Source organism: Pongo abelii, chromosome 20, assembly GCF_028885655.2.
Source record: "Pongo abelii isolate AG06213 chromosome 20, NHGRI_mPonAbe1-v2.0_pri, whole genome shotgun sequence".
Taxonomy (NCBI): domain Eukaryota; kingdom Metazoa; phylum Chordata; class Mammalia; order Primates; family Hominidae; genus Pongo; species Pongo abelii.
The window spans coordinates 49,085,084-49,099,944 of NC_072005.2; the positions used below are offsets into that span (position 1 = coordinate 49,085,084).

The 14,861-nt window shown below is 46.7% G+C and overlaps 1 protein-coding gene and 1 long non-coding RNA gene across 5 annotated transcripts in view; one reads left to right on the forward strand and one right to left on the reverse strand.

The window, feature by feature from the left end:
* Window positions 1–12,927, reverse strand: LOC103888622 (pregnancy-specific beta-1-glycoprotein 4). Of its 4 annotated transcripts, XM_024237493.3 has the most exons (6): window positions 12,759–12,927; window positions 11,173–11,538; window positions 5,281–5,559; window positions 2,281–2,559; window positions 1,626–1,880; window positions 1–679 (listed from the first exon to the last, which is right to left on the reverse strand). In XM_024237493.3, exons 1-6 carry the CDS (start codon window positions 12,820–12,822, stop codon window positions 663–665), a joined length of 1,260 nt encoding a protein of 419 aa, XP_024093261.3. In that variant the 5' UTR covers window positions 12,823–12,927; the 3' UTR covers window positions 1–662. The 4 variants fall into 4 exon arrangements, with proteins under 4 accessions (XP_024093261.3, XP_063576193.1, XP_063576191.1 ...); XM_063720123.1 differs by lacking the exon at window positions 11,173–11,538 and having other exon boundaries at window positions 12,759–12,920; XM_063720121.1 differs by lacking the exon at window positions 1–679 and having other exon boundaries at window positions 733–1,880.
* LOC134760719 (uncharacterized) overlaps window positions 7,839–14,861 on the forward strand; it is a 25,299-nt gene continuing 18,276 nt past the window's right edge. The window contains exons 1-2 of the long non-coding RNA XR_010138632.1: window positions 7,839–8,376; window positions 9,112–9,190. This is a non-coding gene — a long non-coding RNA (uncharacterized LOC134760719). The remainder of the gene's footprint in view (window positions 8,377–9,111; window positions 9,191–14,861) is intronic.

Sequence of the window (14,861 nt, forward strand, 5' to 3'; positions counted from 1 at the left end):
TATGGTACATGTTTTATTTTGCTAGAATCAGTATTGCTGTCATGTTTTACAATGTATCTCTTAGAAAATTGTGAGAGCCATCCACACAATGTACATTTAAAGGGGACTCTATTATAATTTCAGATTTTCTACTCTTTATAGAAACCATCTTCTCTGCAAACACACAGGCAATATCTCTGTGTTCATTTCTATTGGGAGCCCTGTATGCAAGGTGGAGGGAGCCACATTTCCTTTGAGATGTTACATAAAAGTTTGAGGATTAGATGACATATCTGACACTCTGTTTTTACCCTCAGAAGCTACTACATGTGAAATTCTAATGACTGCATTATCCTGCCAAGTGAAAGAGGCAGGCATGAGCAAGTACAGTTAAGAGAGGTGAGAGCCTCATCATGATGGGGATTCTTGTTCTGACATCTTGGGAAAAACTGTCCACAGTGTGAAGTCATCAACTTGTTGTCCTGGTTTACAGTTTGAGCATCTGTTGTTATGGTGTCCAACATTTTGGTGAGTTCTGAGTGGCTCACGCTTCAGGTACAAGGATTTTCCCATGAAATTTACATTGAGTTGTCCACCTCCAGCTTATAGGCCTTCTGGAACAGAGTGGGTCTTGCTCTTAGTGATTCCATGGGAGAAAATGGAATTGGAGGAACTAGTAGAATTCAGGGTAATATCAAGTCTACAGGTGGATAATAAAAACACAGAAACAATGAACAGAGCTGCCATCTCATAACCGGTATAGTACAGTTTTTATTTTCCACATAATTTTTCTCTCTATGGGCATCTCTAGTTTTACCAATGATAATTTCAGTAGAATCAGTTCGTTTGCAAAATAGGTTGAGTTTCTTTAAACGTGGTCTGATTCTTTACATAAGTGCAGCAAGAGTAGCAATGGACCATGTAGGCTGTCTTTTAAAATTTTCTTTGCTCTAAGTTTTTAAAAGGTATCTCAGATTAAGCTTTTACAAAACTCTTCAGAATAGGAAGCCAAACCAAGGCTGACTTCAGACTTTGCCTGCAGTTCATATTGGTTCATTCTATCTATATTCTTAAATATAACATCCCAGTCAAAGCCTTGGTAATATAACCAATGATTTCAAATGTGCCCTGTTACAAAGAGAGCAGATTGTTACTGTACTTGTGCAAATATGTGTATTACCAAAAACATATCAATACTCATGAATAGTTGCCCAATTCTCGGGCAGTCAGGTAGAGAGCAAAAGTCAATGTTTCAATTATCTTTCCCAGAATTATAGTTTATTGAACTGCTATAAGCTATAGATAGAATAAAAGAGAAAAATTCCATAAATCTAGAAAACAAAGCATTTAAAGGATCAGCAAATTTTCAAATAAAAATATAAAATATTATACTCATTATTATCAATTATTTCAGTGAAATCAATGTTTCTCCTGCTTGGTCTAGGCTGGGAATTTTATGAATATATCAGCATGTTTGTTAAAGTTTTGGAAGTTCTTAGACAAATTTGGAGGGTTCGGAAGGAGAATTTGGGATTTGCTTGTGCCCATGGGACACAGGCTGGAATAAAAATGTTTCCTGACTCTTCTCTGAAAGCCAGATAGACTCCACCTAAAACCCTATTGCCAGAGTGCTGGGATCCACTTACCAGAGACTTTGATTGTCATGGATTTGGAGCTTTCCTTGCCAGTGGCTGAGTTACGAACAGAGCAAGCATAGAGCCCGCTATGCTTTGTAGTAATTTGGGGGATAGAGAACTTTCGTCCTGATAGCTGAAACTTCCCATTAATTGTCCAAGAATACTCTGCCGGTGGGTTAGAGTCTGTGAAGCAGGACAAGTAGAGGTTTTCTCCTGAACGGTAATAGGTGAATGAAGGGTAAATTCTGGGGAGGTCTGGACCATCTGGAGCAAAGAGAATAAAGTCACAGGTGATGTCATCCGAGGGAAGGGGATGCTCCTGGTCTCTTAAAGGGACACAGTGACACTCTGAGCCCAGACACACCCTCAAGTCCCAGCCAAACCCCGTCTATGTTCACTGACCTGAAGCCTGAGGTAGTCACCTTTTTCTCCCATCACAAGGTGTTGGCCCCAAGTCTCCCATGACAAGAGCGTCCCCTCCCCTTATATTCTTGGTTAAGGCTGTTCCTACCTAGGTTTTCCCAGGGCAGGGAGTCATGGCCAGCTCGGATGTCCAGAAGTAAATGTGTCTATACTTGGACCGGAGAGAGACTGAGAGGCCTGGCCTCTGGTCTTTTGGATATAAGCTGGTGGCCTGGCCCACAGAGAAACAAAAGATACTCACAGAAGACATTCAGGGTGACTGGGTCACTGCGGATGCCACCATATCTGTCCCGTATTTCACATTGATAGGGTCCTGTTTCATTTCTCGTGACACTGGGTAGAATGAGGATCCTGTTTTCAATAGGTCGCTTTACCCTGGGACTGACCGGGAGGCTCTGACCATTTAGCCACCACATGTAGGTGTAGTTCTCACTCTTAGGTTCGCAGGTGAAGGTTAAGACATCCTTATTCTCCCTGGGATTTAAGTTGTTGATGGTGATGTAGGGCTTGGGCAGCTTCGCTGTGTGGATAACAGAGAGAAGATTGTCCTGTGTGGCAACTTTGATTCCTCCACAGGCATCCTTCAATCAGAGTCGGCGTCCCTACCTCTCAGCCCACCCAAGTCCTTGAAAGCCAATAGCTGGTGTGTGTGTCACAAGACAGATGCATGATGATCTAAGGGCTCAAAGACTGTGAGGCCACCTGCTCTGTCTTAGGGAAGCATACACTTTCTCAAGTGTCAATTGAGCAGCACTGTTGGGTCATGGACAGACACGTCAGTGGGAGTCACAGCCCCTGCTACCCCTCCCAGTCCCTCCCTAATCAGTTGAATGGCTGGCTCACCTTGGGTTCCTTACCTGGTGTGTGCAACTCCTGGGTCCCTTCTAAATTCCATCCTACTTTGCCCCCCTAGATGTGATTTCTCTGCAGCTTCCATTTCCAAGGACTTTCTAGAGTTGAGTAATAATGGGACTTCCCTTTGTCCTGCAACCCTGGAGATACTGAGCAGCCTGGCCTGGGACTGGATGTTACAGCAGAAATAACACAGGGGAGACCAGAGTCAAGCCTGGAGGTCAGTTCAATCATCAGGCAGTGGAGGCACAAGGGGGGGCAGTTTTTTGCAGGTGTTTCATGATGACTTACTTGAACCAGTGACCCCTAAAGATAGAGCGGAGTGCAAGGAATGATCTAGAAAGAGTGAAGGGGACAGGCAAGAACTGGTGTCTTTGGAGCATAACCATGTTCCCTGTCCTGGTTTCTTTAAGTTTCCTCTCCTTCTGAAGAGGGCAGGTGAGGACCATGTGGATCTTTCCAGAAATACATGTGGACATTTGCAAATGCAGAACTGACTGGTGGAAAGGGTGGAAATGAACTGCTGTAAATCTGGTCCTCATGGACCATGTGTGTTTGATGGATATGAGACAAATTTGGAGAGAAGTATTGCAAATATTTTCTTTCATTGGACATTGTACTCTCTGATTCCATGGGTTCAACTACTCTAGGGACCTCATGTAAGTGGATTCCAGAGTGAATATGAGAAGAGACTGCTGGTTGCCAGGAGCTGGGAGTGGGGAGAATCGGAAGTTGTTCATTGGTGTGCAGTTTCAGTTATGCAAGCTGGGGAGGTTCTAGAGATCTGCTGAAGAGCTTGATATCTATAGTTCACACAGATTGAGTATTTCTTATGCATAAGACTTAGGACAAAAAGTGTTTTGGATTTCTGACATTTTTTGATTCTGAAATATTTGTCATATGCTTCCTGGTTTAGCATCCCAAATCTGAAAGATTCAAAACCTAAAATGCTTCAGTGAGCATTTCTTTTTAGCATCAGATTAGTAGGCAAAAGTGGGAGGTGATAAGCCAAATATATTGTTGCCCTTTTTTTTCTCTTATGAGGTTTCTAGCTTGGTGATTAGTTTTCAGTCAGTTCCATACTGGCCATGGTGCACTTGTGTGTTTTTGAAGGCTTTGGGATGTGAGAAAGGCTGATTGCTATTTTCTGTCATGAGAGCTTTCCACCTTTTCATGGTTCCATCTTTTTCTCAGTGTTTCTGTTGTGGCAGTCATTAATAAGAGGCTGTCAGGTCAGATTTAGGACAGAGTTTTGTAATTCTGCAAAAAGTGTTACTGGGATTCTGGTAGGGGTTGCATTGAATCTGCAACTCACTTTGGGTAGTATTGTCTTTCTAACAATATTGATTCTTCCAATCCATGAAAATGAAATATCTTTCCATATATTATATTGTCTTTAATTTCTTTCAGCAATGTTTTGTAGTTTTCAGGGTATAATCATTTGAACTTTTTGATTAAACTTATTTCCAAAATATTTTATTCCTTTTGATGTTAATGTGAATTGAAATTATTTCCTTAATTTCCTTTCAGATTTTTCATTGTTAGTGTATAGTCTAAAGAATGATCTAGAAAGAGTGAAGGGGACAGGCAAAAGCTGGTGGTTTTGGAGCAGAAACATATTCCCTGTCCTGGGTTTTGAGTTTCCCTCTCCCTTTGCAGAGGGCAGGTGGCTTTTCCCTGATAGCTAGATAGACTTCACTGGAAAACACATTGCCAATGCTCCAGGGATCCACTTACCAGGGAGTATGATCCTCTTGATTATGAGATTTGTTCCACCAGTGGCTGAGTTATGGATGAAACAGACATAGACCGCTCTATATGTTTTAGTGATTTGGGGGATAAAGAACACTTGTGCTGATTTCTGGAACTTCCCATCAATCAGCCAAGAATGCTTTGCCAGTGGGTGAGAGTCAGTGAGGCAGGAGAGCTTGGGGACTTCCCCTGTATGGTAACAGATGTATGAGGAAGAAATGGTGGGGAAATGCAGGCCATGTGGGTCAAAGGGAATAAAATCACAGGTGATATTGTCAGAGGGCAGGGAAAATCCTGGTCTGTGTAAGGGCTACAGTGATCCTGTGAACCAAGTCGCAACACTGAAGTCCCAGCCAAATCCCCTCTGTGTTCACTGATCTGGAGACTGAGACATTCACCTGTTTCTCATGTCACAAGCTGTGGACCCGGAGTTTCCCATGACAGGAGCAGCCTCTTTTTTATTATAGATCAAGCCTAGGCCTACTCTGTTATGCCCGGGGCAGAAAGTCATGTCCAGCTTTGATGTCCAGAGGTAAAGGTCTCTGTACTTGGACCTGAGAGGGACTGAGAGGCCTGGCCTCTGGCCATGTGTATATGGGATCTCAGCCTGGCTCTCAGAGGAACAGAAGATACTCACGGAGGAGATTCAGGGTGACTGGGTCACTGCGGCTGGCACTCACTGGGTTCCGTATTTCACATTCATAGGGTCCTGCAATATCCTTTGTGACACCAAGTAGAAAGAGGGTCCTGTTGGTTTCAGACAGCTGCAACCTGTGAGTCATAGGGAGGTTCTGACCATTCATCCACCACAGGTAGCTTGCGACCGGAGTCGCAGGATCACAGGTTAAACTCACAGCCTCCATGGCTTCCCTGGGGTTTAAGTTGCTGCTGGAGATGGAGGGCTTGGGAGTCTCCACTGTGCAGAAAACAGAGAGAAGATTGCCCTGTGTGGCACCTTTGAGGCCTCCAATGGCATTTTTCAATAAGATTTGGCATTTCCCACCTCTCATCCCACCCAAGTCCTTAAAAGCACATGGCAGATGTGTGTGTCAAAGACAGATGCATGGCAATCTGAGGGCTCAGAGAATGTGAGGCTACCTGCTTTATGTGGGAGAAGCACAGACTTTCTCAAGTGTGAATTGTGCAGCAGCATTGGGTCATGGAAAGAAACAGGAGCAGCAGTCACAACCCCGGTGCCTCTCTTAGTCCCTCTGTCTCCAACTGCCTGCCTGGCCCAACTTGCGGTCCTCACTTGGAGCATGCAGTGCTGGAATCTTCTTAGTTTCAGTCTTACTTTGCCCACAGAGATATGTTTTCTCTGCAGCTTCCCTTTCCAAGGACAGCCTAGAGATGGATGATGGAACTTCCCATTGTCCTTAAACCCTTTGTGTACTGGAATGCCTGGCCTGGGACTGGGTACTTCAGCAGAAATAACACAGGGGAGATCAGAGTCAAGCCTGGAGGTCAGTTCAGTCATCAGACAGTGGAGCCACAAGGTGGGGCAGTTTTCCCAGTTGTGTCATAGTGACTGACTTGAGCCAGTGACCTCTAAAGATAGAGGAGAGTCCAAGGAATGACCTACAAAGAGTGAAGGGGACAGGCAAGAGCTAATAGCTTTGGACCAAGACCATGTTCCCTGCTATGGGTCCATGATGCTCCCTTCCCCCTGTAGAGGGCAGGTGAGGACCATGTGGATCTTTCTAGAAATACATGTGGATGTTTGCAAATGCAGAACTGACTGGTGGAAAGGGTGACCATGAACTGATCATGGAAGTCTGCCTCTCATGGACCATATGTGTTTGTTGGATAGTAGACCAATATTTGGGAAGAAGTCTTGCAGATACTTTCTCTCATTAGACATTCTACTCTCTGATTCTGAGTTTGACTACTCTATGTACCTCATATCAGTGGATTCCAGAGTGAATCAGAGAGTGGAATAATAGTTTCCAGGAGCTGGAATCAGGGGAATAGGGAATTGTTCCATGGGTGTGCGGTTTCAGTTATGCAGGATGAGGAGGATCTAGACATCTCCTGTACAGCTTCATGCCTATAGTTCATACAGATAAAGTGCTCCTTATGCAGAAAGCTCAAAACAAAGTGTTTTGGATTTCTAATTTTTTTTATTTTGGAATATTTTCAGTATATGTACTGGTTTAGCATCCCAAATCTGAAAAATTTAAAATCCAAAATGCACCAGTGTGCACTTCTTTTTATCATCACATCAGTGGTCAGAAGTATTGAATTTTGGTGCTTTTCAGATTTTGGATTTCTGGATTTGGGATGCTCAATTTGTAAAACCATAATTTTCCCATAAAAAGTTGTCAGGAGTTTAGACCTCATGTTATATTCTGACTCTAGTAACAACAACAACAAAAAATTTGGAGGAAACATGAAAAAATTTGGAGGAAACATGAAATTTTTACTGATGGTCCAAACATCTAAGATCAATTGCTGGTGGTACTATTTCTCTTGAGACCAAAATAAGGTTTAGGTGTGCCATGAATTCCAGCAGGATCACATTATGCTCAAAGAAAGATGCCAAAGGCATCTTTGAGTCTTTTAAAAGGACATAACTGGTTAGTGTGTCAATTCCATAAAGGGAGGATAGATGCCAAATTAAAAGAAGTTATGTGTGTTATGTTAGTAAATATAGAAAGAACTCCCCGCTTCTAATTTCTGTGCATAGTTAGGAAAAATTGGGAGGACCCCAAAACAGATAAGTGAAATACTTTCTTCATTTTCACTTAAGCTCAGGAAATACCACTAAAGTTTAAGTTTGTGTGAATTAGGAAGAGTCTAAGTGAGATGCCAATGGCTCGTGTGTCTCCCCACACAAAGAACTCCAACTTATGAAAACGGCATCATCATGAGGAAACAGTTGCATGTGGCACAGGCAGTAAAACCATCAGATAACACCCACCTGGCCACTTCCAACTGGTCCCCAAAACCACCAGTATTCTCATTACATGTATGTTACAGCCTTTGTAGTTGTCCCACAGCTACAAAATTTAAAAATTGCTATTGTCAAAACAAAATATTAAATATGAAATTGAATATGTTGTTCCAGTTTTTTTCCCCACTCTTTTTGAACTTTCCTGTTTCAGTTTTTGAAGTTTCTATTGACACATCCTCAAGCTAGGGATTCTTTCCGCAGCTGTGTGCAGTCTACCAGTAAGCATCAAAAGCATTCTTCATTTCTCTAACGCCATTTTTGTTTTCCTGAGACAGAGTCTCGCTCTGATACCCAGACTGGAGTGTAGTGGCATGATCTCAGCTCATTGCAAGCTCCACCTCCCGGGTTCATGTCATTCTCCTGCCTCGGCCTCCCAAGTAGCTGGGACTACAGGCGCCTGCCACCATGCCCAACACATTTTTTGTATTTTTAGTAGAGATGGGCTTTCACTGTTAGCCAGGATGGTCTCCATCTCCTCACCTTGTGCCTGCCTTGGCCTCCCAAAGTGCTGGGATTATAGGCGTGAGCCACTGTGCTCAGCCATCTCTGAGGGATTTAACGAGTTGTTGACTTTTGAGTTTGTTCAGCTTTTTGCTAAGTGTTAGAACCGAGAGACAAATTTCAAGCTTGTTATATGCCTGACAGGAAGCCAGAAGTCTCTAGGAAGTGACTGGAGAATGTGAGCTCCATAGCAGGTTGAGGATGGAGTCACGAGTGAAACGGTTGAAATGAGCCCATGGACTTTGGGGACTGCAGGCCTGTCCAGCCTGTGACACCCTGGTGAGTCAGTGCAAAGATTACAACAGTGACAGCAAACTAGCATGGCTGACTCCATCTGGCATCTAGTCTCAGGCTGGCTGTCCTCACTCATTCCTGGGCATAGGCCAGGTTAACATTGGGAGGAATTTAGTTTATGATTTAACTTTGAAGAAGAATGATAATAGTTCCTACATAAAACTAACACCCTTACTTTGCCCAGGGACTGCCTTTGTCAAATAGTGAAAGACCATGAAATTAAGATTATAGGAGGCAACTGAATTCTGCTCAAATGTAGGCACAGTTTCTATAATCCCTGACTGCTCCAATGTCATTTGGCCAGAGTTTACAAAATTTGTAAGTAATTTCTCCTATAGATAACATCACTATTGTAGAACGTGAGATTGGTCTTTTGAGATGTTTCTCATTCTTTTGTATCCTGGCAACCAGCTGACCTCATCCATACCTATGACTAATGGCTCAGCCAGTCATGTGGTCCCTACCTAGAGGTGGATTCAAGCACAAACAGATCATTTCCCTCCGCCCGCATAATTCCATCACCAAATAATCAGTACTCATTTTTTAGTCCTGTGCCCCTGAAACTATCCTTGAAAATCTCTAACCCCTGATCCACTGGGGAGGCTGATTTGAGTAATAATAAACCCCCGGCCTGCTGTTGGGCAGACTTGGAGTCATTAAAATCTTTCTTTACTACAAATCACCATTTCAATAATTTTTTTTTTTTTTTTTTTTGTGCAGGAGGCCAGAAGAACTTGTCTGGGAATGATTAGAGTGGATGGAGGAACTGCCTATCTCTGTTCCATTGTCTTTTCCACAGGTCAGCCTCACAAAGGGAAAGAGCCCTGGGTGGGAATACAATGGAAGCTCATTCTCTTAGGGACCTGGGGACATTGGCTCGAGAGGAAGCCTGACAGTAGTGGCAACTCCAGGTGATTTCTGCCCCTGTCCTATTTCCTGGGAGTTGGGCCAGGCCACAGTGTTAGGGGGAAGGAAACAGAACAGCCAGCCTAGTTAGAGGGAGTGTCTGGGGAAGGCCTAGGAGTGGAGGAAGAAGCTGTGCAGGACAGGGCTTGCCAGTCAGAATGAAGTGGGAGGAAGATGAGGGACACAGAAAAGCAGAGAGATGCTGAGACACTATGGTAGTGAGCAGTGAGGGCTACACTGACTTCAGAGACCCCAGGGACCAAGTGCTCTGAGTTCCACAGTCCAGGACCAAGAAGCCCTGAGAACCATCCGGTGTCCAAAGAGCTTCATAGTTACATGAGGTGGGGTTGCTTTAGGGGCAAGAGGTAGTGGGGGGATGCAACATGCTTGTCAGCCTCTGAAGGACAAGGGACGTGTGTGGCTAGAACCTCCTAGGGCCCTGCATCCAGGATCCAGTCACTAAAGAGGTTTTGGATCATACATTTCTTCATTCAATTTCTTCATTCGTTATGTGAGAGCTCCTGAGTGTGTCTCTCTCCCTGGGCCTGTGCTGGTGCAGGGTGTGAGTGGGGAAAGAAAACAAGGTCCTCTCCTTGATCCTCTCATGACAGTGACATAGACACTTTGGGAAACACAGGATTTCAGGTTGAGTGATAGGGGTTAAGATCTGAGAGGGAGGCCTGGACATTTTTTTTGGACTGACTATGACGGTTGAGGCAGGTGATTGAGTTCTGGAGTACAGACTAATCAGTTGACCATTTGCTCTCACTCCTCTGAGGTTTGGATGTCTAAGAAGAGAGGATATGAGCCAATAAATGACTATGGGGTCCTTGGAACCCAGTAAGCCCTCACTTCTGGTGGAGTAGAAGATGGGCCTGTGGCTCCAGACAGATCTCATGTGACCCTGATCTCCTGTTTGTGTTGGTGTGACTCTGGTTCAGTGACTGTGCCTCCCTGTGCCTCAGTTTTCTCTCAATCAAATAAGCTAAATGGCAAATGGACTGTGGCTTTTCATGCTATCTATGAGTAAATGTTAAATAATTCACAGTCACCTGACCTAATGCTTGGCATAGTGGAGATGTTCACACAAACGGCATTTATTATTAGTTTCCTTCCATGAGAAAGCACCTTTAGTTCAGATCCCTGTGGACAAGCTGCTACCAGGTAAATCTCTTCTGTTTCTGCTTCTGGGGACATTAGACTTTCTATGGACTGTCCTAAGCCTCCCAAGGCAGTTGGCTGATGGCCTACAAAGCTTGTCTTTCTGTCCTCTCCACTCTGAGTCTCAGGTGAAGAAAGTTCTGTCCTTGTCCAGATGAGGCTCTGAGGGCTGATCCCTTGCTGGTGAGCAGCTCCAGGAGACACAGTCCTCAGACAGCAGGTAAATCCTTGGTCCTAGTAAGGCCTGCCAAAAAAGCCACAACCCAGCACTGGCATGGGCTCCTCAGCTTTATCTGGACTAAGGATTTAGGAACAGGGGTCTGGGGTTGAGGCTTCTAGGGCTGAGTTGCTCTGAGAGTATCTCATGGGGCCCCTCAGGCCAAGCCCTACTCAGTTCTCCAGGGTCTTTCTTAGGGTCAAATTTATGAAGAGGGCATGAGGTGCTTGGCTGAGATTGATCTCCTCCTTCTGAGTCCTCCCATCAGACTGTTCTTCCTCTGCAGCAAGTGTCTGCAGAGTCTGGATGCAGGAAAGGAATTCTGATCTGTTGAAATTTGTCTCCTCTGTGTGTGTCCTGCACTAAATGCCCAAACTCCAGTATGGGACATAATGCAGAGAGTGACACAGGCAGAGTCCAGGCCTGACAATCCTGTGTGTGTGAAGTAGAAATGATGCCTGCCCCCCAACACCCAGGGATCATGTGGAATCACTCACGGTATAAGGTGAAGGTGAAATGTCCAGTTACTCCTGCAGTCCCATCACCTCGCTTTATGATGTGTAAGGTGTAGGATCCTGCGTCCTCCCAGGTGACATTCTGGATCAGCAGGGATGCATTGGAATATACTGTTTCTCGTCCACTGTATGCAGGCCCATATATAATTCTTTGACCGTCTACTACATATGATGTAATGTAATGGTAGAGGTATGTCATTTGCCCTTTGTACCAAACGTAGCCAGCAAGATTCTGGGGCAAATTGTGGACAAGTAGAAGAACATCCTTCGCCTCAGAAACTTTGGGTAGCTGGGCTTCAATCGTGACTTGGGCAGTGGTGGGCGGGTTCCAGAAGTTTAAAAGTGATGCTAGGAGGTACAGAGAGCATCAGTTAATATTAAGACCTATGTATTGGGGTGAAAAGATGGGGCCCTGGGTCCTGAGAAGGTCTCTTCAATCCTCAGCCTTGAAGACACACACACACACATACAAACACATACACACACAAAAGTGGCATGTGTGTATGTCCTACTTCCTACTAGGTGAAGATCAGCAGTATGACCCCCATTCCTTCAACACTTCTGACCTTGGCATTTTTCTGTTTGGAATCCGCCTCCCCAGGGGTCCGCAGGGCCCCCTCCACGCTGCCCTCCAGTCCTGCTCACATCAGGGCATCCTTAGACTTCTGTCCTGACACCTCCTTCAGAGACCTGGGTCTTCCTTTTCTGACCTTTCCCTGCTCTGCTCCCTCCAGGGTTCTTGTCAACACCTGACCTCACATTCTAGATCTCTGTGCATGTCTGTCTTCCTCTCCATGACAAGGTGAGCTCCGTGAGGACAGGGACTTTTGTGATCTTGGTTACACCCCAGTGCCTGGAAGAGGCTGCAGACTCCTGTAGATGTGAGAGTTCTCAGGGCCCTCCATGCCCTGGGTGTTTTTTTTCCCCCCAGGTGTTGAGGTTTTTTGCTGAGGACAGTGTTTCATGTCCTGCTTATATTTTCATTTGAAGTGTCATCTGATATAGTTATTATTTTCATTGTTCAAAATGTGGTGGCCGGTGATGATTAATCAGGAAAACAGAACACTTAAGATTTTCCTACCTCTTACAATTCCGGTTCAATGTGACTTTCCAGTTTTGACCCCTGTCCCTCTCTGGTGTATTTTCCCCTATCCAGGCTCCAACAGAGCCTTCTTTCCTTTTTTTTCATTTTTCTTTTTGTCCTTTTTTTTTTTTTTCTTTTGAGACGGAGTCTCATACTGTCACCCAGGCTGGCGTGCAGTGGCGCTATCTCGGCTCGCTGCAACTTCTGCCTCCGGGGTTCACATGATTCTCCTGCCTCAGCCTCCCGAGTAGCTAGGATTAGAGGAGCACACCACCATACCTGGTTAATTTTTTGTATTTTTAGCAGAAACAGGGCTTCACTGTGTTGGCCGGACTGATCTTGACCTCCTGATCTCGTGATCCATCGACCTCAGCCTCCCAAAGTGCTGGCCTCTTTTATTTTTTAGAACCCCATCCTCTCCAGGAGACCCCATCCAGTCATTCTGTTCCTCCTCCTGTCCTGTCCCAGGAAGTTCTCTCCTCACCTGTGAGCAGGAGCCCCTTCCAGGTGATGCACTGTGTGCAGGGAGGGGCTGAGAGGGGCCCCATGGTCTCTGCTGCCTTCGTGTTCTCCTCTTTGGAGATGAGCCTAGGATCCAGAAGCTTCTTGAGCACGGCTGTCAGCTGTGCTGTCCTTCCTCCTTCTGCTCTGAGCCTCTTGCCGGGGCAGGAGCATTTCTCAAGCTCATGGGTGGGGTCAGGCCCAGGACACCTCTCTGTCCCCTCCTCTCTCAGTCCTGCCTCCTTGTCCCTCCTTCTGTTTTTCCTTCTGTCTGTGTTTCAGGTCCCTGGGAATTGTGGAGGCCTCTGCCTTTTTCAGCCGTGATTCTTTCACCAAACCTCAACACACACTTTGTGCAGACACACACACACACACACAGAAGAGACACACACAGACCTACACAGTCACACACATACCCTGCAGGTTGGGCAAGCACAGTCCTGGGCCTCAGCCTCCTGCTGTCCCCATGGCTCTGGGTCAGGGTGCAATTCTTGCCCTTTGGCCTCTTTCATCCCAATCTGGCTCTGCCCTTCAGTGCAGGAGACTGGAGCTGCACCAGGTACCTGTCACAGTGATGCCCCATTGTGCTGTGGGTGAGCTGTGTGTTGCCTGGTGAGAGGGAACCTTCCTTTCTCTAATAGTGTCTAGCTTGGCTGCAGCTTCCAAGGATGGACATTCAGGAACTGGGTGTCCCAGAGGAAACTGTCCTTCCTGGAGGTGTGCAGGGTGAATCTCTCATGTCTCTTGGGAGGAGAGGCCTGTGCTGGTCGCTCAGTGGGGGCTGTGAGTCCCATAGTCAAAGGGAAAGTTCTCAGTCACTCTATGGCTCCCTGGGGTCTGGCGGCTGAGCTGGAGCTCAGGGTTTCTCATGTTCTTCCTGACCATCTTTGATGTCCTCTCTTCTCTCCCCAGCTGACTGCCCTGTGGTCACCACACCTTCCCCGTGGTGGTGCAGGAGGAAGTGGGGAGTTACCCAGGAACCCCGCGGGACATGGCTCATTGAGATGCAGGAGGGGGAGCCTGGGACAGGGCAGGGTTCAGAGCTGGAGAGATTCATCCCGACTTACTCTGTGGCCATGAGGGGCTCAGCCCTCCATGTGCTGCCATACCCAGGGGTCTGTCCTGAGGGTTTTGACCTGGCCAAGCTGCTCTCTGTAGAGGAGGAACAGGCAGTGGCCAGAGATCCTGTCTGGAGGGACGTTGTTCACACCTGAGAGGGCGGGTGGGGGTGAGTTGTGTTCTGGGAGCGAAGAGCAATAACACACCCCTTCTCCCCGCAAGCACACAGGAGAGGTCTGTCTTCCCAAGGGACAGCTGGGGGTAGGTGGCCATATCCCGGATGGTGCCTGTGTGTGACCATCACACATGCTCAGGGACCCCCCTGGGGGTGCAGCGGGCAGGCAGGTCACAGGGTGCCTGGCTGATTCCTGGGGAGGCTGTGGGCCCTCAGGCAGTCGCTGTTCTGTGTCAGCGCTAGGCTTGTCCTGGGATGCCCCAGAGAACAGGACAGATGGAGCAGGGGCGGGCATTTAGGGAGCAGTGAGAGAGAGAGTTGATGAGTATGGAGGGAGGTCACGAGGGGAAAGCGCCCAGTGTGGCGTCGCGTGCACCAGCGCTGCCCTGGGAGATGCCTTTAGCTGGGCCCAGGGAAGGAGCAGGTGTGTGGGGCAGGAGCTACCTGCAGAGGGAGTGGTGTTAGGTTGGCGGCCGCCAGGTCAGGGAGGAGCTGACAGAGTCCATGTGAGGAGCATGGAGAGCGCGCTGAAGACTTGGACTGAAGTGACCCTGGTGAGGGTGGACCCTGCTTGCTGTGGGTTCCGCTGATTGAGGTTGGCATCCCCTGGGAAGGCTCCAGGCTGGGAGGGACTCTGTCCCCCTTTGGTGGACACTGAGGGAAGTGTGAACGGCAACAATCCCAGGCCAGGCTGCATGTTTTATTCCACATGGATCTGCACACTTCACACGAGGTCACACATATGTTATGTTACAGCTCCATCACCTTCCAGCCCCGTGAGTCCCAGTCTCTGTGGTTCTATGTTCACTGTTCTCCCTCTTTCACAATCAGGTGTCCCAAATGCAGATTTTT